General features: G+C 43.7%; 1 protein-coding gene across 1 annotated transcript; it reads left to right on the top strand.

Annotated features, from left to right (window-relative positions):
* IFNAR2 (interferon alpha and beta receptor subunit 2) lies at positions 1–25,433 on the top strand. The gene is made up of 9 exons (XM_030880783.3): positions 1–239; positions 6,247–6,338; positions 7,798–7,839; positions 9,247–9,370; positions 10,720–10,892; positions 12,898–13,058; positions 14,684–14,852; positions 20,223–20,353; positions 24,726–25,433. The coding sequence occupies exons 2-9, from the start codon at positions 6,284–6,286 to the stop codon at positions 25,431–25,433; spliced, it is 1,563 nt and encodes a 520-aa protein (XP_030736643.1). The 5' UTR covers positions 1–239; positions 6,247–6,283.
* The last annotated feature ends 172 nt before the right edge of the window (positions 25,434–25,605 follow it).

Genomic DNA, 25,605 nt, shown 5'->3' with positions numbered 1-25,605 from the left:
TCGGGGAGGAGACCCCGAGGACCTATCCGGGGCGTCCTCGGAGCGGTTGAGGGCCACCACCCCGCCACTTCTCTCGCCTTTGCCCTACGACAGCCGTCACTGCCGAAGGGGCCGCCAGCTGCGCGCATCCTGGTCGCGAGCGCCGACCAGGGGTGCGGAGGGGTGGCGGCGGAACCCGGCTGCGGAGGGTGCGCCCGAGGCTGGCACCCCGAGGACAACGGCGAGGCCAAACAGCCGAGGTAACGTGGGGCTACTGGGGTTGCGGGGACAGGGGGCGGGGACCGGGCGAACGCCGCCTCCCCGCAGCCGCTTCCCGGAATCCCTCTCCAGATTTCTGTCTCTCCCGCGACCCGGACTCCACGGGCTCCCGCGGACGCTCCGGGCCGGGGTGGGGGGGTTTGCCGCCGCCCTTCTCCCGGGGGCCGCCCCCTGCCCACGCCCCCCGCGACCCGGCGGGTCGTTGGAGTGGGTCCACTGACGGGCCCCCGCGGCCGCGCTGCCCTCGGCCCTGGCCGGCCGTCCCGCGCTCATCGCCCCTCCTGGGAGCCGTCTTCACGCGCCCAGCCCTGCGGCTCCACCACCTGCCACACCGAGGGTGCGGGCCGCTGCGAGATGAGAGCCACTGTCAAGTTCAAAAGTAAAACGCCTCTCGATCCACAGCGCCTTGCAAAACTGGGTTACCGGCTCGGGTCTCCGGTCCGGGGTTTTCCGCACGCCCTCCAAGAGAGCAAACTGACTTTAGCCATCCCTTGTTCGCGGGCGAAAGAGGGTCACGGAGGGGCCACCGGAGCTGGAGTGTCCTATGTCCTTTCAGACCCATCGCTTGGAAGCTGGAGGGAGGACGGGGCGATGGGACAGCGTCGCGGGGACAGGAGTGGGTCCCCCGCCAGGGTCGGGAAGGAATGAGGAACCGGGTGCGAGTCGACGCTCGCGTTTCAACCCTGACCAAAGAAACCAGTTAAACCCAGTTAATTGGATCCATCAACCCACTTGTGTGGCTAGCGATGGCTTTGAGAAACTCTAGATGTCCCGTCTGTCTGTCTCTCTCTTTTAATGTTTGTTTGATTTCCTTGCTTTTGTTTGGCAAAAAGTCTTAGAAACTGAGCAGAACGAGGTGGGAGGTGCAGAGGCAGGTGCAGCCAGCGAGAGGGCTGGAGTCCCCCCCTCCCCCAGGTGTCACACTAACTGACCCCGGCAGCTGAGACCAACAGGCCTTCCGTCGCTTGTCCCGCATCTTGGACAGGTTTCAAAGTATCCTCCACCCTACCGTTCTGGCTTGGAGACAAAAGGGGTGGAAGCGAGGCCATAGCAAAATTTGCTCTAAAGAAAATGTTTCCTAGTAATATGCGCATCTGTGATAAGGTTTGACCAGTTTGTCGCAGGAAATGACTTGATTCCCAACCACTGCACCACCAAGGAAGTCCTAGTTCTCTTGTTTGAAAGCATGGATCGGTAAACAGGGTCGAACAGTTAGAATGCTGTGAACAGATCATATTCCAACTTCCTGATGTCTTGTAATTTTCTTTAACTTTAGAGGGATATTTTAGGGAGCTATTCTTTCTTATGGAAATCATTTAAATGTCAACAATTTCTTCAGCCTTTGCTTCAGTTTTTTTTCCAAGTAAAATTAAATTTAGACAGAAACATCTGTGTGAGTGTGTGTGTTGTGTGTGTCTATGCACAGAAAGATCTCTGGGATTCTGTTCACCTAATGTTAATGACGGAAATATCAGGATACTGGGATTTTACTTTTATACATTATTTTTAATTTTTTTAATGAGCGTGTAGAAGTATTTTTACCAAAACAAGACATAAACTAGAAACAAATATGCCAAGATGTAAACAATGGTTGGTGCTTGGTGGTAAAAATAAAGATGATTGTTACTTTCTTCTTTGTGCTTTTTTTTGTATATATTTTTTTAATATCCAGGAGAAAAAGTATGTAGTTTTATTTGTAGAGTCTTTCTGAATCCATTCATTCGTTGATTAGCAAAGATGCGCAAGGTGTCAGGCTGTGCTGGGTAGGAGAAAAGACAGCATTCTGCTCTCTACCAGGAGAATAGGGGGCAGCAATTCCCTGAGGGTTGTCTGTCTGTCTGTCTGTCTGTTTAGGAGGAGTTGAAATTCAGAGAAGAATCACTTTGCCCAGGTTGCATCTCTTTGAGCTGGGCCTTAAAAATGGATAGTTTTTTGTTTGGGTAGCAATGGCAAGGATTGCTGGGTGGGGAGTCGGGGAGGGGGCAGGGTGGGTGGTGATGGGAGTGTCAGAGCAGGATGTGATGTGTTGCCCAGAGCTCCGCACTTGTGTGGGACAGTAGTGGGAACACTGGAAAGGCTGGTGGCAGCCTTGAATTCAACCTAAGCCTTTGGTTTCTTGTCAGGCAGCAGTGAACTACAGGCTGGGCTGGTGGCAGAATTTGCAAGGCCCAGAGCAAAATTAAAATGCAGGGCCCCATTGGATTAAAAAGTAGGAAAAAGTACCACCAAAGGTACTAAAATATAAAGCTTTTTCTTTTCTTCAATGGTGTCTCTCAACTTGCCCTTTTTTTTTTCTATTGAAGATCATTCTAAGTAAAAAAACATAAATGTAATTACTAGCATGAATCTTACCATTCTCCTTTATATTGTGCAAAAGCCAGATCTAAGTGCGAACGTGAGCATTTAATCCAAGTGAAGAATCACCGAATTACAACTGGCATTTCATAGCACACAAAACAGCAGACTTGAATTCAAGCTAGAAACACATTAAAAAGTCCTCCTGACTATCACGCTATCAGGTCTCACCCAGGGTTTTCTAGAGAAATCCAAAAGATTCCAAGTCAAAATTGCCACCTACCACCCATGAGCTATCCAGGCACCTCAACTTATCCCATAATATTGTATCCATTCAGAACATCCACAGAGATATCTTTGTGAGATGTGATGTCATCTCCCATCATTACTCCTCAGCAGAGGGCCTGCACGGTTGTGGACGTTCCCTAGGTGATGGGCGCACCAGGGTTGTAGAATGCCACTTTGCGTGTGACTCCCTTGTTATCTGGTCATCTGTCTTGTGGCCTCTGGTTCCTCTGTTTTGTTCTGATGGTATCACACCTTTGCCTTTGTTCTGCATCTGCAAAACCTTCCCTGTCTTCAGCAGCTGAGAAGTACACACACACTACTACACAATTAGAAATCCTGCTGTCCTGCGCTGGGCCAGGGGACGCCTCTTCCCTCTCTTTGTTCCTGGTGACTCATACTCCACTTCCAGTTAGGCTTCTGGTACTAGATGCTTGCTTGCTTGGAAAATCTAATTTCCCATCTTGGCATCCTGCCTGGATTTGTTCATGAAGCTCCTTAAAACTCTCCCAGACTCCAAACAGATCAGGCTTCCTGAAGCTCTCGTTACTCTCATCACTGTAGCCGGGCCGGCTTCAGTCCCCAGGGGCCCTGCATGTAGAAGAGTCCCACACTTGGTTGATTGCTCTCCTGTGGTTGTCTTGAAATTCTTAATCATTTTATCTTTGAACTTGTGTTTTGTTAGTGAAATCTGGTGGGACAATGGAACACACGGCAGGCTTGGAGTCTCAGTTCACACTTGGGTCTTACTCGCCCCTTCTCTGCAGGATGGGGATCCTGCCTGGCCTCTCTCTCTACACCCCTTGACTGTTGACACTCTTCATGGGGGCAGCAGCTGGGTTGCATCCAGTGGGAGACTCCCATGTTGCACTGATGCCCACCTGGCATGTGTACAGGGAGGGTAGGCTAGGCAGACTGGAAGCTGCCCCTGGCCCGCCTCACCCAGGGCATGGCTAGCTGGTCCATCGCGGGTGAAGTTTCTAGGTCAGCCTTGATTCAGGTACATAGCGTGGCCAGGAGCAGAGGTTTAAAGACACTTCAGCGTCACCAGCACGCCGTGGATTGGGATGGCAGATCCTTGGAAAGGGGAGACTCAGGGTTTGATTTTCCCAAGCCCATCCCAGGCTGGTGTGCTGGGTGGCAACAGGAGAGGGTTCCCAGCATCCTTCAGGTGCAAGTGCATGTGTGCACCTGTGGGGAGTGGCACTGGCCCCGAGTATCCCTGTGCATGAGAGAGTGCTTCTTGAGCTGGCTGTGTGCCTGGGGGAACCCCCTCTTCCTCCTTGCTACCTTCCTGAGTCTGGTTTGCTTCTTGAGTTTGCTACTTCAAGGCATGCTCCCATTTTCATTTTGACTCGGGGCTTGATACTGCCTCCGTGTTTTGGGGGACTGAAGAACACCCAGTTGTTTGGATGGAGGGAGACGAAAGCTCCGAGGGAGAGAAGGAATGAGACCGATTGGGGGGTTCCTTAAAATGTTTGAAGAATTCCTTTCTCACCTTGGAGGGAGGAAGACTTTCTAGCTGTAACTCAAAATGCAGGTGCTAAGAAAGAAAATACCTTTAAATCTGAAAGCATAGAACCCAGAAGTTTCTGCATGGTTTAAAAAACACAGATAAAAATACAAAATAAAAAAAATAATTAAAAAAACACAGATAGCACGGGCAAATCAAAGGACAAGTGACAGAGAAAAGTGACAACGGCAGAGAAAAATTAAAAAAGACGTGATTCATATCACAAAGGGCCAGTTTCCCTCATACTTTAAAAGCTCCTTCGAACCAATAAGAAACAAAAGCAACAGCTCAATAGAAAAATGGACAAAGATACAGACAGATAACAAGAAAGGAAATAGCTCTTCCATCTATGAAAACATGCTCAATCTTACCCAGAATAAGAGAAATACAAAATGAATATTAGTCCGAAGACAACTTTGCATTTATGAATTTAATTTTTAGAAATCCAAGAACTTGATGGTTATCACGATCATAATCACTACCCATCCCCACAAGCACTTCCTTTGTGGGGAAGCAGAAATTCTCGCACGTCGCAGGCAGTTGTGTACATTGTTACAGCCACAAGTGGCGAGAGTGTGACTGTTTCGATCAAAATTACAAATGCAGGGACTTCCCTGGTGGTCCAGTGGTTAGGACTCTGTGCTTTCATTGCAGAGGGCACGGGTTCGATTCCTGGTCGGGGAACTAAGATCCCACAAGCCACACGCCGTGCGGCCGAAAAAAAGCAGGAAAAATTACAAACGGCCCCTTTGTGCCAGGTCTCTTCTGTCTGCCCCTGCAAACCCAGCCTCCACCTTGCCCACCCTTTCCTGTGCCCTGGGATCCTGTCTTGTATGGGTACAGCTGCCCGCAGCCTTGTCCTGTGACTTCTGATTGGGTTCAGCCAATGGGGAGCCCCAGGTAAGAGAAGACAGTGAGGAACGTTTATCCCTCAGCCCCCTCGCTGCACAGTCACCTAGGGTCGGCTTACATCCTAGCTCCTCACACAGGATTCTCTCCTTCCAAATTCCAGTGTTGATATCTTCCCCCTGCGCCTCAAGCCCAGGATGGTAAGAACCCCTGCTGTTGTTAGTTCAGATACTACACTCTTCCTTATGGTTGGCCTGCATCTGGCTCACACATTTGTAAATAGTCCCTTGATTAAAATCTTCCTCAAATTATCCTAACTTGAATGTGCTGTTTCCTGCTGGGACCCTGACTGATACACCCTCTGGCCTAGCAATCCTACTTCTGGAATCTTTCTCACACTTAGACTTGACATGTGCAGAATAAGGCATTTCCAAGATTATCCATTGCAGAAACAGTTGGCAGCCACTCAGATGTTCGTCGTGGGGACTGATTATATAAATCATGGTATGTCCATAGAGCAGACTATGCAACTATTTAAAAACACAAGGAAATTCTCTTTGGTGCTGATGTAGAAAGATCTCCCCAGTATATTTTTAAGTAGAAAAAGCAGGAATTGGACAGGGAATGTATATGCTATCTCTGTGTAAAAAAAAAAAAGGGCTGGGGGGGGATAAGAGTACATGTTTGTTTTTGCTTATGCATGAAGATATTCTGAAGAACTCACCAAAAAAACAAATAAAAATAGTTTTCTGATGGAAGCAAGACTTTTCACTATTTACTTTTTTGTATGTTTAAAATTTTGGAACCAAATGACTATGTTATCTGTTCAAAAGTTAAATTTAAAATTTCTACCTGCCTAGGTAGGGAATTGGTCCCAGAAGCTGAGGTAAAGCTGCTCCTGTAATGGGGTAAATGGTCCAGCTCCCAGAAGGGCCTGGAATCAGGAATCTCCTGCTGATCTTTCATTGTCTTGTCTTTGCCCATTATCTTTGCAGTTTAATTAGACACTTCAGAATTTTGATCACCTAATATTGATTGCTTTTCAGATGTGAAAGTAAAGAAAGGACATATAAAATAACAAAGATGGTTTTGAGCCAGAATGTCTCAGCGGTTGGACCACTTAATTTGTATCCCATGGGTAAGTGTTACTTTTCTCATAGCTCCATTGCCAGGGACCCTGTTAGGGAGTAGCCAATTGATTTCCCTGCCTTGAGGATCCAGTATCAGCTGCGCAGCCGCATAGCACAGGGATATCAGCTCGGTGCTTTGTGACCGCCTGGAGGGGTGGAATAGGGAGGGTGGGAGAGAGGGAGACGCAAGAGGGAAGAGATATGGGAACATATGTATATGTATAACTGATTCACTTTGTTATAAAGCAGAAACTAACACACCATTGTAAAGCAATTATACCCCAATAAAGATGTTAAAAAAAAAAAGAGCCAATTGGAACGTAGATAGGAAACAAACGTTAATGGTTTGATTCACAATGGGTTTCTGCCCTACTGTTGTTTTAGGAAAACAAACAAATAATAATTAACTTAAGGCTCAATAATGAACGGGGTTAGCCTCACTGTAATTTGAAGAGTAATTTCCCTTAATACCCTCATTCTAATCCAGGGTGGAGTTTATCACTCTATTCCTACTTTGGAAAGAGGCCAGACGCCTTATCTCCCTCCTCAACACAAAACCAAAAAGTCATCCCTGAACTTTGGTTTCCACACTTCATTTATTATTGATTTCTTTTTCCATAGCCCTATTCATGTGTACCTTTTCTTTACCATTCTTTTGATTCTATTTCAGTGTCATCTGTTCCATAGTTTATCAGTAGGGTAGCCATGAGTTGGTCACTTCTCCCCAGACAAGTGCCGTGCATTGGAGAGTATATGACAGCCTTGTTCCCCCACCTACTAAAAATGCCCCTAACCCGCCCCCCGACTCGCCAAGTTGTGGTGACATCCAGGAAACAAATGAGAATCCCCGCTTCCCATCACCAAGACCTTTCTTCTTCCACCAACCCTGGTAAATATCTTTACCTTGGAAATCCTTTAATTAGCAACATGCTTATTCATATTGTGAGAATTGTTCCAGACAGATGACTGCTTCTCAGGACAGTCCCTCAACCAGCCAACCCTCATGACTAGGATCAGCTCCCAAACATCTTATTTTGGATCCGGTCAGGACGAAACATCCTTAGACAACGAGCTGCTGATACCAAAGTCAGCTCTCTAAGAACCGTTTACTTGGGCTTCCCTGGGGGCGCAGTGGTTGAGAGTCCGCCTGCCGATGTAGGGGACACGGGTTCGTGCCCCAATCCGGGAAGATCCCACGTGCCGCGGAGTGGCTGGGCCCGTGAGCCATGGCCGCTGAGCCTGCGCGTCCGGAGCCTGTGCTCCGCAACGGGAGAGGCCACAACAGTGAGAGGCCCGCGTACCGCAAAAAAAGAACCGTTTACTTGAGCTTTTTTTCTTTAGCGCAAGGAAAGTCTCAATCCAATATAAATACATCTGTGAGGAAGAATCCCAGACTCAGAGTAGCAATCGTAAATTGAACCTGGTGAAAGTGTTGTTGCTTGTCTAACATGTTTTTCTTCTTCCCAGTGCACATCAGCCTCATGTTTGGTATTTCGTATGTTTTGCCTGGTAAGAGATTTTTCTTGGCTTGACAAAATTTTGTGTAAGGGTCAGAGTGTTGGAGTGACCATTTAGAAGTCAAAAGTGTGGGAAATATGATTCCTGATCCCAGATCTGTTGCCATTTTGTTTGAATCTTTTTCCTCAAATACTTTCCTCCTGGGCTTCCCTGGTGGTGCAGTGGTTGAGAGTCCGCCTGCCGATGCAGGGGACACGGGTTCGTGCCCCGATCCGGGAAGATCCCACATGCCGCGGAGCGGCTGGGCCCGTGAGCCATGGCCGCTGAGCCTGCGCGTCCGGAGCCTGTGCTCCGCAGCGGGAGAGGCCACGGCAGTGAGAGGCCCGCGTACCACAAAAAAAAAAAAAAAAAACTTTCCCTGTTAAAGGAGAATTTAGCCAATACTGGCTTTCACATTTGTCTCATAAAACAATTATAAGAAATTAACACTAGAGTTAATCTTTAAACCCGTTAAAAGAATATTCACCTCTTAATATTCTCACTAATAGAAGAATGAGGAGACACAGACTGTACCAAACAAAAAATCATCCAGAAATAATTTCCCATTAATTTGCATTCTTCCACCTGTTACCTGGTACCTGGTACCAGATAAGGGAAAACACATTTTTTTAAACTAAATTTCTTACCTACATATAAACCTGTCCACAGAACATCACTATGCATTAAATATGTATCCAGCCTTGTGATGAGTCCTGGGGGATGAAGATTTAGAAACCAAAAAGCCAAGGCCCAGGTCCTAACCACAGGAAACTTTAACCGTATAAGGCAGGGTTTGACAAATGTAGCTGTGAAGTCTCCTTTGCTGCTGCCACTTCCCAGCTACCTAACATTACATAACTCAACTTCTCAATTTCACAGTCTGTAAAATGGGTTTGTTCATAGCACCTATCAATACTTCAGCATAGGCTTGGGGATGAAATGGAAGATTCAATCTGGACACACATTCTCCCTCTCCTCTCTGTGATGGGGAATTCAGAGGAGGGAGAGCTTGCCATGGGCCAAGCTACTTAGGGGGACTGGAGGAGGGGTTGAGGGTTGACTTGAGAGGATGGGGTGGCCCAGGATGACATAGGTTGTTTTGATGCAAACAGCCGCTGAGAGTCAGTGATAATTGGGTGAGCCCAAATTCTGTTTACAAGTGCTGAGTTCCTGTTTCCTAAGCTTGTCCACCCTGACAACGTGTTGCTTATCTATTAATCGTATTAATAGATTATCGTGTCCAGCCAAACCAGTTCCTTCTGTGTTTCCAAGATCCCAGGGCTCTTGGGAGGGCTTCTCTGCTAGAAGCGTCGGGCTCCAGATCCCAAGGGACAGTTTGAACAGTGGCCGAGGTACAACGCTGGGCTCCAAATTTCAATCTCTGTTTCTTTTTTTTTTTTCTCCTCTTGTTCCCTTTAGATTTTTCAGATGAATCTTGCACTTTAAAGATGACATTACGAAATTTGCAGTCAGTCTTATCATGGGAATTAAAAAACCATTCACTTGTACCAACCCACTATACATTATGGTACACCATCATGAGGTTGGTTTGACATTTCATTTTTCTCTTGCTAAATATATTATCTTTCTATAATGTGGGGAGTGGGGAAGAGGTGATCTTACTTGTGATAGAGCTTTTCTCTCTCTCCCCCTCTTTCGCCCCTTCTCAATTTCGGTTTCTTAATCAGAGCTTTAAAAGTCTAAAGACAAAAGACCCATCCATTTTTAATTACACTGAATACTTGAACAACGCAAAGTTATTTTTGACAAAGCTTGCATTTAGAACCAAAGCTGATTTCTACATGTCAAAGCCTCAGAAGCAAAATAATTATTGTGTCTGTTTGTCACAATTATTTCTCTAACTCAGTAAGTCTGGGTGTTGAAAAGTGCCGCATTTTCTGAGGACAGAAGTCCAAAGATCTGGTGACCATATTGATGGGTTGTGTTTACTTTCCTTTACTCAGGGAGGCATGTGGCACGTCAGAAAGCTGCGTGGTCCAGACTAAGACAGGCCCAGGTCCAAAGTCTGGCTTGGTCACTAACCCACGCAGAGTGCAGCCTCTCTGTGCTAATCTTCCTACTTAGGGGTTGCTGAGGGACTCATGACCTAATGGATGGAGCCCTCTTTGGCTCTCTTCTTCCCACGTCTAACAATCACCCTCCTAAGCCATTACTTTGATCCAGTAGCCCTTCGGGGTGTCCTTTTGTTGGCTGTTTATTTGGCTTATAGCTCTTTGCTGCTGCTGACTGACCCACTGGAGGGCCTCTTGTGGGTTTCTCTTTGGTACCTGCTAAAGTCGTTAAGTTTCTCCCTGCGTTAGGCAGTCACATGTATCACCCACCTACCTCTCTGAAGCTTAAGAGAGCAGATGTCTGTGTTGTCCCCATATAGCACAGGCTGACTTAGGACTGGACTATGTGGTCCTCAGCCAGAGAGAGAGGGGTTCTCAGCGAGGGGCATTCATGATTGTCTGTAGGGGCCGGGAGATCTGGGGCCTCTGCCATGAACGCCCAACATTTGCTCGTTCTTTCATACAGCAAATATTTACTGAGCACCTACTACATGCCAGGGGTCAAACCATGAACCAAAATCCCTGCTCTCTTGGAGCAGACATTCTGAAAGTAGGCAGAGATATCAGTAAACAAAGATATAATGGGGCAGGCGGTGGCAAATGGTATGAAGAAGAGTAGAGACAGGAAAGAGGGATCAAGAGAGAGGGGTGGAGGGCACAGGGTAAGGTGTGCCATTTGAAATAAGGTTGTGAGGGCAGATGACAACACAGGGACATTTGAGCAGAGCTAGACGAGAATGTGGAAGTGGGGCTTGCAGTTAATGGTTTCTTGTCCCATAAATGCTAAAGTTTTCTTTTACCATTTCTTTGCCTTTCAAAGTAAACAGGAAGATATGAAGATCGTTGGGGACTGTACAAATATCACAAGATCATTCTGTGACCTAACAGATGTGTGGGTAAACATGACAGAGATGTACATCCCCAAAGTGGTTGGATTCAGAGGGAACGCAGAGCTGGTCAGTTGTATGGGCTCTTTCTTCCTGGCAATGGACAGTGAGTCAATCTTGTTTATTATCTTCATCATCATCACCAAGATCATCGTTATGTGCTTTGCCATGAAGTTGGAAGTTCTACAGAGGTGTTTTAGATGCAGGGCTAAGGTTCACCTCCTGGCCGTGCTACTTCCAACTCTGTAACCGTGGAGTGGTGACTTTTCTTCTCTGAGCCTCCGTTTTCTTCTCCAAAAAGTGGAATGCTAACCTGTCCTTTGCATCCATGCCTGTACGAGGCAGGCATTCAGGCAGTAGTAGCTGCTGTTTTTCTTTTGAATTTATTTTTTATTGAAGTATAGTTGATTTACGATGTTGTGTTCATTTCTGGTGTATAGAAGCTGCTACGTTTTGCGTTGTTTCACAGCCCGACAGGAAGTGGGGAATGGAGTTCGGATGGCCTGTAAGAGCTGTCACAACTCCTTGGGCCAATGTTTTCCTAATACTTCAGCCCCTGCCCCAGATCAGAGCCCAGTAGCTCTTGCACGTGTGAACGCCCAGGTGTGTGCGCACGCGGGGCCCAGACTCAGAGAAGACTGGATCCCGAGAGCGGGTCTGCCCTCTCTTTCTTTCCCTACAACTGGAGTCAGCTCCCATTGGCACTTGTGTTAACAGCTCCAGAGCAGCTGGCAGTGGCTCTCAGCCAGACTCCATCACTTCTTCAGTGTCCTGATCTGCAGCCTGTTTCCAAGAGAAAGATTCGACTTCAGGGTCCTGTTACAGGCTGTGTAGGTGTATACTCTCATATATGTGCTTAGCAAAGCACGTATTCAGATGACAACTGAATCCTGCTGTGGCAAACTTAGATACTTATGAGATTCTCTGGAATTGTGGACTTGCCTATTTGTGTATGTGTCCACAGAGAAAAGAAATAGCCCAACTTATAGAACATGGTACTCAGACCATTAAAGAATGTATATTAAAAGAGTAATGAGATCTCATTTTTCAAGACTCAAAATGGTAAATATTAAAAGTATGTAAATACCCAGATTTAGAGGAAATGCAGGGAGCGTGCTTTGACAGCCTTTCTGAAGGTATTTGGCAGTACGTATTGAAAAGCTTAACATGTGCCTGCTCTAATCCAGAATTCCTCTAATAATTTGTCCTAAAGAAATGATTACAGCCAAATGCAAAGATTGAGCTCTAAGAATTAGAGCTATAATCTATACTCATTGATGTATAGATTCTATTCAGAAAACTTAGAGCCAATCTAAATGTTCAAAAGAGTGAATTAGTTAAATCATGGGACAGCCGCTTAGTGGAATAGAATTAGCTGTGAAAAACTATGATGAAGAATCAGGGTCAGTGACTTTCTATAAAGGGCCAGAGAAGAAACACTTTGGACTTTGTGGGCCATGTATGGTCTCTGTCACATATCCTTCATTTGTTCACAACCCTTTCAAAAATAACAACCATTCCAAACCTGCAGGCTGTGCAGAATCTAACCCACGGGCCCTAGTTTGCCAGGTAATGATGTAGATAAACATACATTAATATGTTTATGAAATAAATTAAGTGAAAACATATACCATGCAAAACAGTGTAAGAAGGACTTAATTTTAGTTTAGATGTGTGTGTGTGTGTACACTCGTTCAGTTTTTATATGTGTAGCTATACTTATACACGTACAGCATGGACAAAAGAGGATTAACCACATTCAGAGGCAATCCTATCTGTATTTTCTGATATTTCTGCAATGTTTATGTGTTATTATTATATGAGAAGAAGTCATTTTCACTCTTGTGTTTAGAATACAACCTGAACATTGGGGAAATACTGACTTTCATCCCCAAATCTGTGTTCCATTTCTTGTGGTAATAGTGAACAAATCACTTCACTTTTATTGTTCTCAGTTTTTCACCAATAAAAAGAATATATAACCCACACCTCAACGAGGGCCACGGGGAATTAAAAGACAGTTGTAAAGAGGTATGGTTGTATCATGACAGTGGTATCATTACGGTTATGCTGTTTATTGACTGACCTTGGGGTTTGTTTTGTTTTCTAAGCACTGCCTTTGGACCCACCAGAGTTTGAGATTGTTGGTTTTACAGACCACATCAGTGTCAATGTGAAATTTCAGTCTGTCGCTCCCAAGATACTAAATGAGGAAGAATTACAGTTTTACTTAGCATTAATTGAAGAACAATCAGGGGGGACCGTTAAGAAGGTAAGTGGTCAAAACAGTACTGAGTTGGCAATGAATACATTGCCAAAAAAATAAAAATCTGTAATGATTTGAACAATTAAAACTGAAGGGTCTAGGCTTCCGTGTGGTCTGACTTCAGGAAGGAGGTCTCCGTAGTTTCTCTATAAAGGGAAGGAGAGAGATGCTGTGGTAGCTGGAGGAAAAAGTGAGGTCGAGGGAGGGACTCTTTAAGATGGAAGAAATGACAGCATGTTCGTGTGAAGAAGGCATGTTCCGGGGCGTGCATGGCAGGGAGCAATGTCTGGGGGAGGAGATGAGAGTGGACGGAATCTCATGAGCACGAGAGGAGCAGGGACTACGCCTACGCGTCACAGTGGGAGGGAACTTCCGGTGAAACAGGCAGCAAACGTTGCCGACTTAAAATCACACGATGGCCGCAACTATGCCAGGTATGCAACCCAGAGGTTCTGACTCTCCACTGTCGGTTTGCAGTTTCCCTTCGAGGACAGCCCTCTCACCATGACACTTGTGGTTTCTGTCCTTTTTCTTCCTCATTGCTTGTTTTCCAGGCATGAGCTTTTAGTTTGCTACGGGGGCGGGGTGTTCAAAAATAATTCCTCCTCCTTTCAAATATAAACTTGCAGAAAAATATTATTATAGAAGGCTGTATTTGAGCTGGTGGAAATCCTCATTTATAAAACTACTGGTAAGGATGTACTTTGAAAACTATAAAACATTATACAAAAGTTATTCTTCAGGAAAGAACCTTCAGATCATCTCTTTAATTCCAAAATGGAACAGAAGTAGCTGGGGAAGAAGAGGCAAAGTGTTTTTAAGGAGAAGACAGGGAAACTAGACATCAGCCTCAGTTCTGCCACAGATAAGCTGTGTGGCCTTGAGGAGGTTACTTAACCACTCTGAGTTGCAGTTTCCTCACCTGGAGAATGGGAATAATGCCTGCTTTGCAGACTCTTTTTTTTTTTTTTTTTTTTTTTTTTTTTGCGATACGCGGGCCACTCACCGCTGTGGCCTCTCCCGTTGCGGAGCACAGGCCCCAGACGCGCAGGCTCAGCGGCCATGGCTCACGGGCCCAGCCGCTCCGCGGCACGCGGGATCCTCCCAGACCAGGACACAAACCCGCGTCCCCTGCATCGGCAGGCGGACTCTCAACCACTGCGCCACCAGGGAAGCCCTGCAGACTCTTTTGATAATCAAATGAGTTAATATGTATAAAAGCAGTTTCTGAAGTATAGACACGTATCATTAATGAAACAGGATAATCTTATTTTCTTATTTTTGCAAGATTATCTTACTGCAAACATGACAGCATGGAGACCTTTATTCCTCATTGGGACTTTTTCCTCCTCATTTGTAAAAGGAAGTTGCTAGACTAGATTTCATGGTTTAAAAATGTATGTGTGCCTGTGTGTGTGCGTGTGCATGTATGTGTGTGTATACACGTACATGTAGTTTTGTGATAAATTGCTTGCCCCAAGTAACTGATAAAATACTTTTTCTTGCCAAGCCTATGATATTTCTATCCCTGTTTAAGATTTGAAGACAAATCTCTAAAGACTCTCTTAAGGCTTGCGTCTAAATGAAATTCTCACTTAAAGTCTTACTGATGTTTTTGTTTATTTTTATAGCATAAACCCCAAATAAATGGAAACGTCACTGAAGATTTCATTTATATCATCGACAAGTTAATTCCAAAAACAAACTACTGTGTATCTGTTTATTTCGAGCCTAAACATCCGAGAAAAATAAATAGATCTCCCTTAAAATGTACCCTCTTCCAACCTGGATGGGAATCAGGTACGACAGTTTTTGAAAATTCATGTTTTGCTTTTACTCTGAGGGAAAACCTGTTTCAAGAAAAGAATCTGAAAGTCGTGGAGCAGCACAGGCATTTCTTCCAACCAAGGCACATCACCGAGATGTTTCCTGTCAGTCAGTCTCTACGATGTGGTAAAGTCACTTTTATGTTGCCATACCATGGGGACAATCAGGTATCTTCCTTTTTAACGTCAGAAATCCTCCTGAAGTGGAAATGCTTTTATTTCAGGGAGTCAGGATCAAGTTCAGTTCTGTGCGCCCTTAGCCCGGCCATTATTCAAGCCAAGTGCTGGAGGAGGCTGGGTTGCCGAAGCAACTGCCTGCAGAGGTATCAAAGGGTAGAATGATGGATGTGGTCAGGTTCATATATGTGGCCTGGCTCTCAGGAAGGTTGGCTGTAGCTCATAGATGAAAGAGAAACTTGCCAGTGTGAATGAGATAGTCACTGCTGAATGCTGAAAGCCCTTCTGTGACCAAAGCATCAGAACAGTAGACAGCATGCTCCCCGAACCTTCCTTCGAATGGAGGAATTTGCAGGGAGAACAGTCCTTCAGCCTTAGGAACATCCACTGATTATTCTCTCGGGAAGTCACTAGGTCTCCAACAGTTTTGCCAAAAGGGAAAATCTCCCCCGCAAAGAAGCCTTTCTGAATTTCCCAAGCCCAGTGAGCGTTTCTTTAATGCTCTGATCTACCAGAGTAAACATAAAATAAGACGAGATTTATAAGGAAGTGACTGTAAGTGCTATGGCTTGTGTCTGAAGTGAGCTTCACTAACCAGTGCCTGACACATCAGGGTGCCTGGTGTTTGCTGTAACTCCAGGCTGTGTGATTTTGTTCTCTAGTATTCCTCAGAATCAAGTGTTACACAGGCTAATTTTAAAGGAATGATACACAGGCCAATTTTATTTCATGACTTTAGCTTCAATAATTTATATAATGTCAGTTACCTATGGGCACACCTAAAACTGCATATAGATTCTTCATGCCTACAAAAATGTAAACCCCAAACAAATGAACATATCTGTGTTCTAACACCAATTCTCAACATCAGCCAAGTGTCCAGAGATTCGATTCATTTCTGATACTACAGGGAGTTAGCGCATGCCCCATAGGTTAAGGGGCTCAGTCCCACAAGGCTGCCTTCGCTACAGATGCCAGCAAGTCCTACAAGTCCTACAACTTGCCATACAAGTCCTAGGTCCCCAGGCTACCCACACTTCTGTCCAACCTGGCGACAGATTCAGAGTTTCCCAGATTTAACAGTTCACTAGAATGACTCATGGAACTCAGGAAAACACTATGCTTACTCTTACCATTTTATTATAGAAAATACAAACGCACAGCCAGATGAAGAGGTACATACTCTGGAAGACTGCAAGGGCAGGAGCTTCTGTTCTTGCAGAGACGGGATACACCACCCTCTCTATACTTTGATATGTTCACCAACCAGAATTTCCCCAAGCCTCACTGTCCAGAGTTTTTATTGGGTTCATTACGTAGGCATGGTTAATTAAATCATCAGCCATTTGTGGTTAACTCAATCTCCAGCCCCTCTCCCCTCCCTAGAGGTCAGGGGTGGGACCAGAATTTCCAGAAGTTCAGCTCATTAACATAAACTCAGATATGGTCCCTAAAAGGCACTCTATCACTGAGGAAATTCCAGGGGTTTTTGAAATTCTGTGCCAAGAACCAGGGACAAAGGCCAGGTATTATTATTATTATTATTATTATTATTATTACTATACCATGATCTTATAAACAAACAGAACTGTGAAACCAATTGAATGAAGAAATTATTTCTCCTCTGCTCAACAGAATACTTCTGTACTAAAAATCTGTGGGGGGCTTTTTCCCACACCAAACACTTCTTCCACATCAACTCATCGTCATACAATTTAACTCAATTCTAACACCATCTGCTTGGAGAAAGCGTCAGATCCCACAAGTTAAGGGCTCAGTCCCACAAGACTGCCCCTCCCCCACTTAAATGCCAGTCGCAGGTTCACGTTGTCACGTGGACTCTGACCAACAAGCTATAAATCGGAGATTCCCACAATCCTCTCCTTGGCTTTGATAATTTGCTAGAATGGCTCACATAAGTCAGGAAAACAGTTTACTTACTAGATTCCTGTTTATTATAAAAGGTTGCAACTCAGGAAGAGCCAGAAGGAAGAGATGCATAGGGCAAGGTTTGGAAGTTCTCCAAACCCCATCATTTAGGGTTTTGAAGGAGGCTTATGTAGACATGACAGATTAAATCCTTGGCCATTGGCAATTACTTCAACCTCCCACTTCTCCCCTCCCCAGAGGTCAAGGGGTGGGTCTGAAAGTTCCAACTCTCTAAATCACAGGGTCGGTTCCCCTGGCAACCAGTGCCCATCCTCTGGGACTTTCCAAAAATCATCTCCTTTATGTAAACCAAGTGAGGTTGAGAGGGGCTTGTTATGAATAACAAAAAATGCTCCTTTCACTTTCTTTGCTCTAATCACTTAGGAAATTCTAAGGGTTTCAGAACTGGGGACAAAGACTAAATATGTACTTCTTATTATAAATCACAATATCACAGCAATAAAAAACCCAGTAATATGGCATGACAGACAGTGGTTTGCTGAAACTCAGTCTGCACTTAGGTGAATCCAAGCCTGACTAAAGGCACTGCTTCTTTGGAAGTTGATATCCTTGTTCTGTGATGGTTCAGTTTCTCCCCGACTTTTCTCTGTTTCACCCACTAAGAAATGGTCATGCAGCAGCATGCAGTCCCATCACTTCATGTTTCCTTGGTGTGAACACATCATCTTGCATATTGTCAACCTCCATTATTTTTATCATTACGTGAGACAGTTAACGTACAGGTATGCCTCACTATCCAAATATTTCATGTCCCAATTCTCGTCTGAAACTTCAGGAACCAAGTAGGTTCATATAACATGGCCCCTCTCACTATCCAAACTGGCCGTGTGAGCCACCCTCAACTAGCCAAACTCAGGTGGGGAATTCTTGAAGGATGACCTGGGATCAGAGTTAACTTACTGGGACTCAGTGGTGAACACTGGTATCTTAAGGCAGTATTGATATGGGGGAATTTAGTCCAGAGAGCTGGAGGAATGTCTCCCCTTTGTCAAACATTAAACTAATTGGTTGGGTTTCTTCAGTAAGGTCCTGAGGGAAAGCTGTGCTTATCCATTTGACAAAAAAAAAATTTTTTTGGCCGTGCCACATGCATGCACAGCTTGCGGGATCTCTGTTCCCCGACCAGAGATAGAACCCGTGCCCCCTGCATTACAAGCACGGAGTTCCAACCACTGGACCACCAGGAATTCCCCATTTGGCAAATATTTATCAGGGGTCTACTAGGTGCCAGATTCTTTTCTAGATACTGGGGATACAGCAGTGAACAAAACAGACAAAAATTCCTGAGCTTATAGATCTTATATTGGGAGACAGAGAAACAAGATTAAAAAATAAAATATAGTGTGTGTCAAGTGATGGTAAGTACTACGGAGAAAAATTAAGCAGAAAGGGTGCAGAGAGGGGGGCAATTTCAGGTAGAGGGTGGAGGCAGGAGGAGGGGTGGACCCATGGGTCAGAATTCCATGACATCATTGCTTCTCCAAAGAAATCACTTTGGTTCACAGAATCCTCTTCAGGAATGTAAGCTCTATACGTGTAAGAATTTTGTATTATAAAGGTGTGCCTTTATGGCTAGATCTGATTGTAGAACTGCCATTGATATGACATGCCTTCATTCATTCTTCTTTTTTATTGGAATATAGTTGATTTACAATGTTGTGTTAGTTTCGGGTGTACAGCAAGGTGAATCAGTTATACATATCCACATATCCACCCTTTTTTAGATTCATTTCCAATATAGGTCATTACAGAGTATTGAGTAGAGTTCACTGTGCTATACAGTAGGTCCTCACTAGTTATCTGTTTTATATACAGTAGTGTGTATATGTCAATCCCAATCTCCCAGTTTATTCCCCCCCTTTCCCTCCAGTAACCATGAGTTTCTTTCTTACATCTGTGACTCTGTTTCTGTTTCGTAAATAAGTTCATTTGTACCATTTTTTTAGATTCTACATAAAGGCATATGGTATTTGTCTTCCTCTCCCTGACTTACTTCACTCAGTATGACAAGCTCTAGATCCATCCATGTTGCTGCAAATGGCATTATTTTGTTCTTTTTTTTTTGGTTGAGTAATATCCCATTGTATATATGTACCACATCTTCTTTATCCATTCGTCTGTTGATGGACATTTAGGTTACTTCCATGTCCTGGCTATTGTAAATAGTGTTGCAATGGACATTGGGTGCATGTGTCTTTTCTAATCATGGTTTTCTCTGGATAAATGCCCAGGAGTGGGATTGCTGGATCATATGGTAACTCTGTTTTTAGTTTTGTAAGGAACCACCATAGTGTTCTCCATAATGGTCTTACCAATTTACATTCCCATCAACAGTAAATGAGGGTTCCCTTTTCTCCACACCCTCTCCAGCATGTACTGTTTGTAGATTTTTTGAAGATGACCCATTCATTCTTGATGGGAATGAAAGGGGTTTGTGAATCTTCTGCCATCTGAGGGAGCAGACCTTCCCCGAGTTTCTTTCTGTTCATTCTTTAACCTTTTGAAAGACTTTAAAAATATCTGAGCCATCTTTACTTTTTCCTCTCCTGTATTTGTTTTGCCTGAAGCTGTGGCTCTAGGATTAATATTAAGAAAAGTCTTTCTGGAAATTTAAGAGAGCCTTAGTTATGTAACTATTGATTTCTTCTCAGTCCAGTTGGACTTACGGAAGAAAGGTATTTTCATTCAGAAAATTGAGATTTTCCAAAAGTAATTTTGACAGGAAAGTAAAGGAGAACTCCTAACAGGACAAAGCAAGTTCTAGGCTCCTGGCGTGGCCAAAGTCCAGCTTCAGGGTGACGCAGTTGTTCTCTTCAGAAAAACTCCCCTTTTCCACTCCTCCCCGCCTGCCGTGCCTGCTAACTGTGCCTGTTGAGCATTGGAGACCTGACTAGTATGACTCAGAAAGCTTTTTTTTTTAATTTTGATAATTTACACTTGAATGGTCACATGTGGCTAGTGGCTGCCATATTGGACAGTGCAGTTATAGAGCATAATTATCTACTGGAAGAAATTTTACTTTTAGAAACTGAATTTTTATCAATTTTTAAAAATGTATACTTGGATTACTTTCCATTCTTTGGTATTTAACAATAGTTTTTCCAACTTTTGCCCCCTTGATAAACCCCTCCACCGCCAGATCAATGTACATTTATTCCCAACTGCAATTGTTCATTGGATTTATTTTGAAATAAAGCCATTTAATTTTCATCAACAGAGTCATCAGAATCTGCCACAATAGGAGGAATAATTACTCTGTTTTTAGTGGCTGCTGTCGTCATAAGCACTGTAATGATGCTGAAACGGATCGGTTACATATGCGTAAGAAATAATTTCCCCAAAGTTTTGGTAGGTATTTTTTTTTAATTCCTGTCTTTATTTTTCATTTTAACTTAAGAATTTTCATTATACGCTTAAATATTTACACAGAAGAAAACCCCATTGTCTCAAAACATCAAGGTGTTTTATCACTCTGGATTCCTTTCCATCCCTATAAACCTCTAGTTTGAATTTTCTGCTTTCTTTTTATACTTTGTCCACATATGATTTTCAATAATCAACATAGTTTTCCATTGTTATTAATGTCTCCTTTTCCCTTAATCATTTCTCAACTGTAGGGCATTTGGATTGATTTCTTTTCCTTTCAATGTCTGTCTTTGGCCATTATGAACAATGCAATGAACATTTTTATACAGGTTGTCTTTTTAGTTTGGATTACTTCTGTGGAATAGATACACAAAGTGAATTTATCTTATATAAAAATATAAAGGATTAATTTATAATGCTAGTGTCAACATAGAGATGGACACCTTTCTCCAAAGCTCTGCTGGCATTAATCATTTTTTCTACTTTTGTTCATTTATCGCAGTATAACTGTCCCCCAGAGTTGCTCTCATTTGTGTTCATTGTTAGTGAAACCAGCCATTCTGTCTTCGTATTTTCTCTCTGCTTCCTGAGGCATATTCTTCCTGCTCAGAGCCTTTAGCACTCAGCCAAGTCTGGGTATTGATCTTACATATTTCTAAAGCCTCCTCATGTGCTTTGACTCAAGCACTTTGCCCATCAGTTTTCATTTTCCCTATCATGTCACTTTCCTTCTACATTAGAAAATTATCAGAAATATCTTATTTTTCTAAGTTTGAACTCATTCACCTTCCTCTTCTTCTTCTTCTTTTTTTTTTTTTGCGGTACGCGGGCCTCTCACTGTTGTGGCCTCTCCCGTTGCGGAGCACAGGCTCCGGACGCGCAGGCTCAGTGGCCATGGCTCACGGGCCCAGCCGCTCCGCAGCATGTGGGATCTTCCTGGACCGGGGCACGAACCCGTGTCCCCTGCATCAGCAGGCAGACTCTCAACCACTGCGCCACCAAGGAAGCCTTCTTCTTCTAATTTTTTTAACAGCCACAAATAAATATCCCTCCACAGGTGATAAAAGTGTAGGCTTTTTATTTTCTAATTCTTTTGTTTCTTTAAAATTTTTTTAATTGAAGTATAGTTTATTTACAACGTTGTGTTAATTTCAAGTATACAGAAAGTGATTCAAGTGTACAGGAAGAATATATATATATATATTCTTTTTCCAATTCTTTTCCATTATAGGTTATTACAAGATATTGACTATAGTTCCCTGTGCTATACAGTAGGTCCTGGTTGTTTACCTACATTATACATAGTAGTATGTTTATGTTAATCCCAAATTCCTAATTTATCTCTTCCCACCCCTGTCCCTTTTCCCTTTTGGTAAACATAAGTTTGTTTTCTATGTCTATGAATCTGTTTCTGTTTTGTAAATAAGTTCATTTGAATCATTTTTTTTAGATTCCACAAATAAGTGATAGCATATGATATTTGTCTTTCTCTCTGACTTTCTTCACCTAATATGATAAACTCTAGGTCCATTCAAGTTTTTGCAAATGGCATTATTTCATTCTTCGTTATGGATGATGTACGCTTCTTTCTCTTGTTCTTATTCAGGTTGGGTTGGGGGAGGGATTGTTTGGGGGGAGGGGTGCTTTGGGAGGTTTTACTTACAATTAGTATTTGAACCTAGGTGGCATTTGGTTGTAGCTTATGAGGAGGAAATTGCTCTGTGTTGGATTTCATCCATACTATGATCGCTGTATTGCAAGAATGGTTGGTTTTTATCTATCAGTGTAACTTTTATCTTTGTATCTTTAGCAATGTATATTTTGAATCTTTTATGTTGGTGTTCAGTTGCAAGTTTACTCTCAGCCTTTACTCCAACTCTTCCGTTGGCCAAGTACTGCTTTGGCCTTGAGGTCTTAGGTAAATCCCACTCCCATTCATATTTCTCATGCAGCCTTGAGATTTAAAGGCCCCTAGCACCACACCCATCACCTCCTAGGTAATCTTCTGCCTGAATTACCTAAACTCATTACTAACCCTCCTCCCAGGTCTCCCTGGGGCTCTTCCCATCCTTAAAATGCACCCAAATTATATGCCAATTATATTTATACCTGTTATTGTGTTAACCCCAAGTAATGACAGGAGGTATTGTTATCTTGTGTCCGCCTGGTATTTCTCCATTAAAAATTGTTACTCTGTGTTTAAGTAAAAACTCTAGGAATAGTAAAACAGAACACCCTAGGTCTAGTATGTTTGTGTATGTATGTTTAATCAAGAACAGATATTAAAAATTTTAAACATTGTCTTTTCTCTCTCTCCCCTCCCCCTCCTTCTCCTCTTTTGCATTTAACAAATACGTGTTGTGTATTTACTGTGTGTCCACATGTTATAGGTGCTGGGGATTTAGATGTGAATAAAGCAAACAAAAACTGTGCCCTTATGGAGCTTAAAGTCTGAAAAATGGGGGAAGAGACAATGATAATTTATAGATGATATGACTGGCTAAGTAAGAAATTCAGAATCTAGAGACAAAGTATTAGGACTAATAAGTTTAGCAAGGTGTTACACACAAAATAATCAATATAAAAATGCTTGCATTTTTATACATTCGCAACAATCACTTAGAAAACAAATATATTTTTATATAAGTTGCTTTTCAACATCCAAGAAATTAAGTACACAAACCATAGCAAAAAGCTCTGTGAATTTTCACAAACTCAATGTACCCACGTAACTCACACCCAGATCAAGAAAGAAAACATGACCAGCCTCCCCAGGAGTCTCTCCTACCTATTAGTCACTGCCCATTTCCAGGATAACCACTTTCCTGATTACTAACAGCATAGATTAGTTTTACCTGGTTTTGAACTTGGAATCATACAGTTAAATGGAATAATGCAATTTAAATGAAAACATACTGTTTTTATAATACCATTACAATGGTAATAAAAATATTTTAAAAACAAGGAAGATATCTAACAGAAGATGTCATAAGCCCATTGTGGAGAAAATTATCTAACCTTATTGAAAAGCATTATCAAAGATCTAGTCAAATGGAGATCCCAGAGACAGACCCACATATGTGGAAACATGACTAATGACAAGTAGGAATTGCAATGGGGAAAGGATTGACAGGTCAATAAATGTTATCTATATGGGGGGAAATGAAATTGGATCCCTACCTCACACCATACACAAACATCAATTTCAGGCTTATTAAAGACTGTAATGTGAAAGGCAAAACTGTTAAAAGTTTTAGAAGGCAGTAAAGGAGATTTTCACTTTGGGGCAAGGAAGATTCAGCAGAAACCATGAAGAAAGAAAAGTGATACATCTTCTTACATTAAAATTGAGAACTTCTTTCCATCAAATGTTATCAAAGAGAGTAGAATGTTAAACCAGAGACTGGGGGAAATTACATATAGCATAAATAATCGACAAATAATTGGCATCTAGATTATAGATTATATATAGAACCCCCATAAATCAATAAGAAAAATGATGAGCAACCCAATGGAACAATTCATCCCAAGGCTAGGTCTGGAGAGAGTCAGGGAAGAGTAGGCTTGTCAAATTGGGCAGCCTGAGCAAGAGAATAGAGAGGAGGAGGATGTCATTGATGATTCCAGGTCTGTGAAAGGAATCTCGTGACCACCCTCCTCAGCATGACCCCACTGTAGCCAGTCTCCTTAGCCCACCTCACCTTCTGTGTCCTGGAGGTGCTGGATCAGCGCAAGCTGCAGTCTCCCTGCTCTTCTCATCTCTGACCCTTTAGGGGTCACCTGCCTCTTTAAGGTCCTCCAGTGCAGAGGGCTTTGACCCCAGTGGAATCGGCTCCCTAGAATCTCTCCTTACTCACAGTTCCTTGATACCCTTAGAATGTCAGCAATCCAGGGCTGAAATCTATCCAGACTAAATGGATAGATTCCCCTGACAAGCAAGAAGCAGCGAGGAAATGGCAGTAGGAAGGAGTGGGCCAGTCTCTGCTGCAGGCAACCTCCTAGTTTGAAACCCAGCCTCCACCACTTAGTATTCCTGAAACTTGTGAAACTTGGGCAAGTTTCTTAACCTCTCTGCCTCATTTTCTCATCTGTAAAGTGGGGATAAGAATAGTAAGCCTACTTCATAGAGCGGTTGTGAGGGTAAAATGAATGATAACGTGTGTAGATTACTAAAAGCAGTGCCCTGCAAATAGTAAACACTATGTAACCATTAGCCATTGTTGTCGTTGCTTTTGTCATCGTCCTCATCACCACCTTCCCCATCACTGTGTAGTTAACCTCATTAAGTTTTATGATGTCAAAAAGTAAAGAACAAACACTCAGAATTGATCCCCTCTGTTGTTTTTTTTTAAAGAATTTTAATAAATTGTCAGTCTGGGTATTTCCCGAGCTGCCTCCGTTGGAAAAAGTGGCTACCGTGGAGCTTATTCACATCAACAGAAAGAAGAAAGTGTGGAATTATAATTATGATGATGAAAGTGACAGCGAGGATGAAGCAGCCCCCCGAATAAGCGCAGGTGGTTACACCACGCACGGACTAACGGGCAGGCTGTGGCCCGCCTCTGTGTCCTCGGCCACCTTGGAGGACTGCAGTGACCCGGCTACTGAGGAGCGTGACCTGCCGGAGCCCGAGGCTGATGCTGAGGCCCTGATGGCACCAGGGCCCAGCCCCTGGCAGTCGGAATGCACAAGTAGGGGCTACCAGGGGAGAGGGAACCTGCTGCAGGACCCCTTTTCCGAGGAGGACAGCAGCCCCACGGAGGGGTCTGGGGACAGAATTGTCTTCAATGTGGATTTGAAGTCTGTGTGCGTGAGGGCCCTTGAGGACAACGACGACTCAGAAGTCACTCCAATGTTACCATCTGGTCCAGAAGAGACAGTTGTGCTAGAGGACCCCGACGAGACAGAATCGAACCTTCTTCTGGTGGCCAGTGGAGAAGGGACACAGCTGCCCTTCCCCGGCCCCTCTGCGGAGTATCCGTGGCCTGAAGATTCTCCTTCTGATGAAAGTGACACTTCCGAATCGGATGTTGACATGGGGGATGGTTATGTAATGAGATGAATGAATCAAGAAATATTTAATTAACTTGGACACCTGCTACCTCCGGTGCTGTCCCTCCCAGCACCCGCACTTGCTCCTTTGGGGTCTCCAAGTGTTCTCCGACGGAAAGATTAGGAGACTGGTGACATCATCTGTGCAAATTCCCAGTCTGGGGGAAGGGGGGGTGGGAAAC

Source organism: Globicephala melas, chromosome 4 (assembly GCF_963455315.2).
Source record: "Globicephala melas chromosome 4, mGloMel1.2, whole genome shotgun sequence".
Lineage (NCBI taxonomy): Eukaryota > Metazoa > Chordata > Mammalia > Artiodactyla > Delphinidae > Globicephala > Globicephala melas.
The sequence above is the reverse complement of the archived record's forward strand: the minus strand, read 5'-3'. Positions and strand labels throughout refer to the sequence as shown.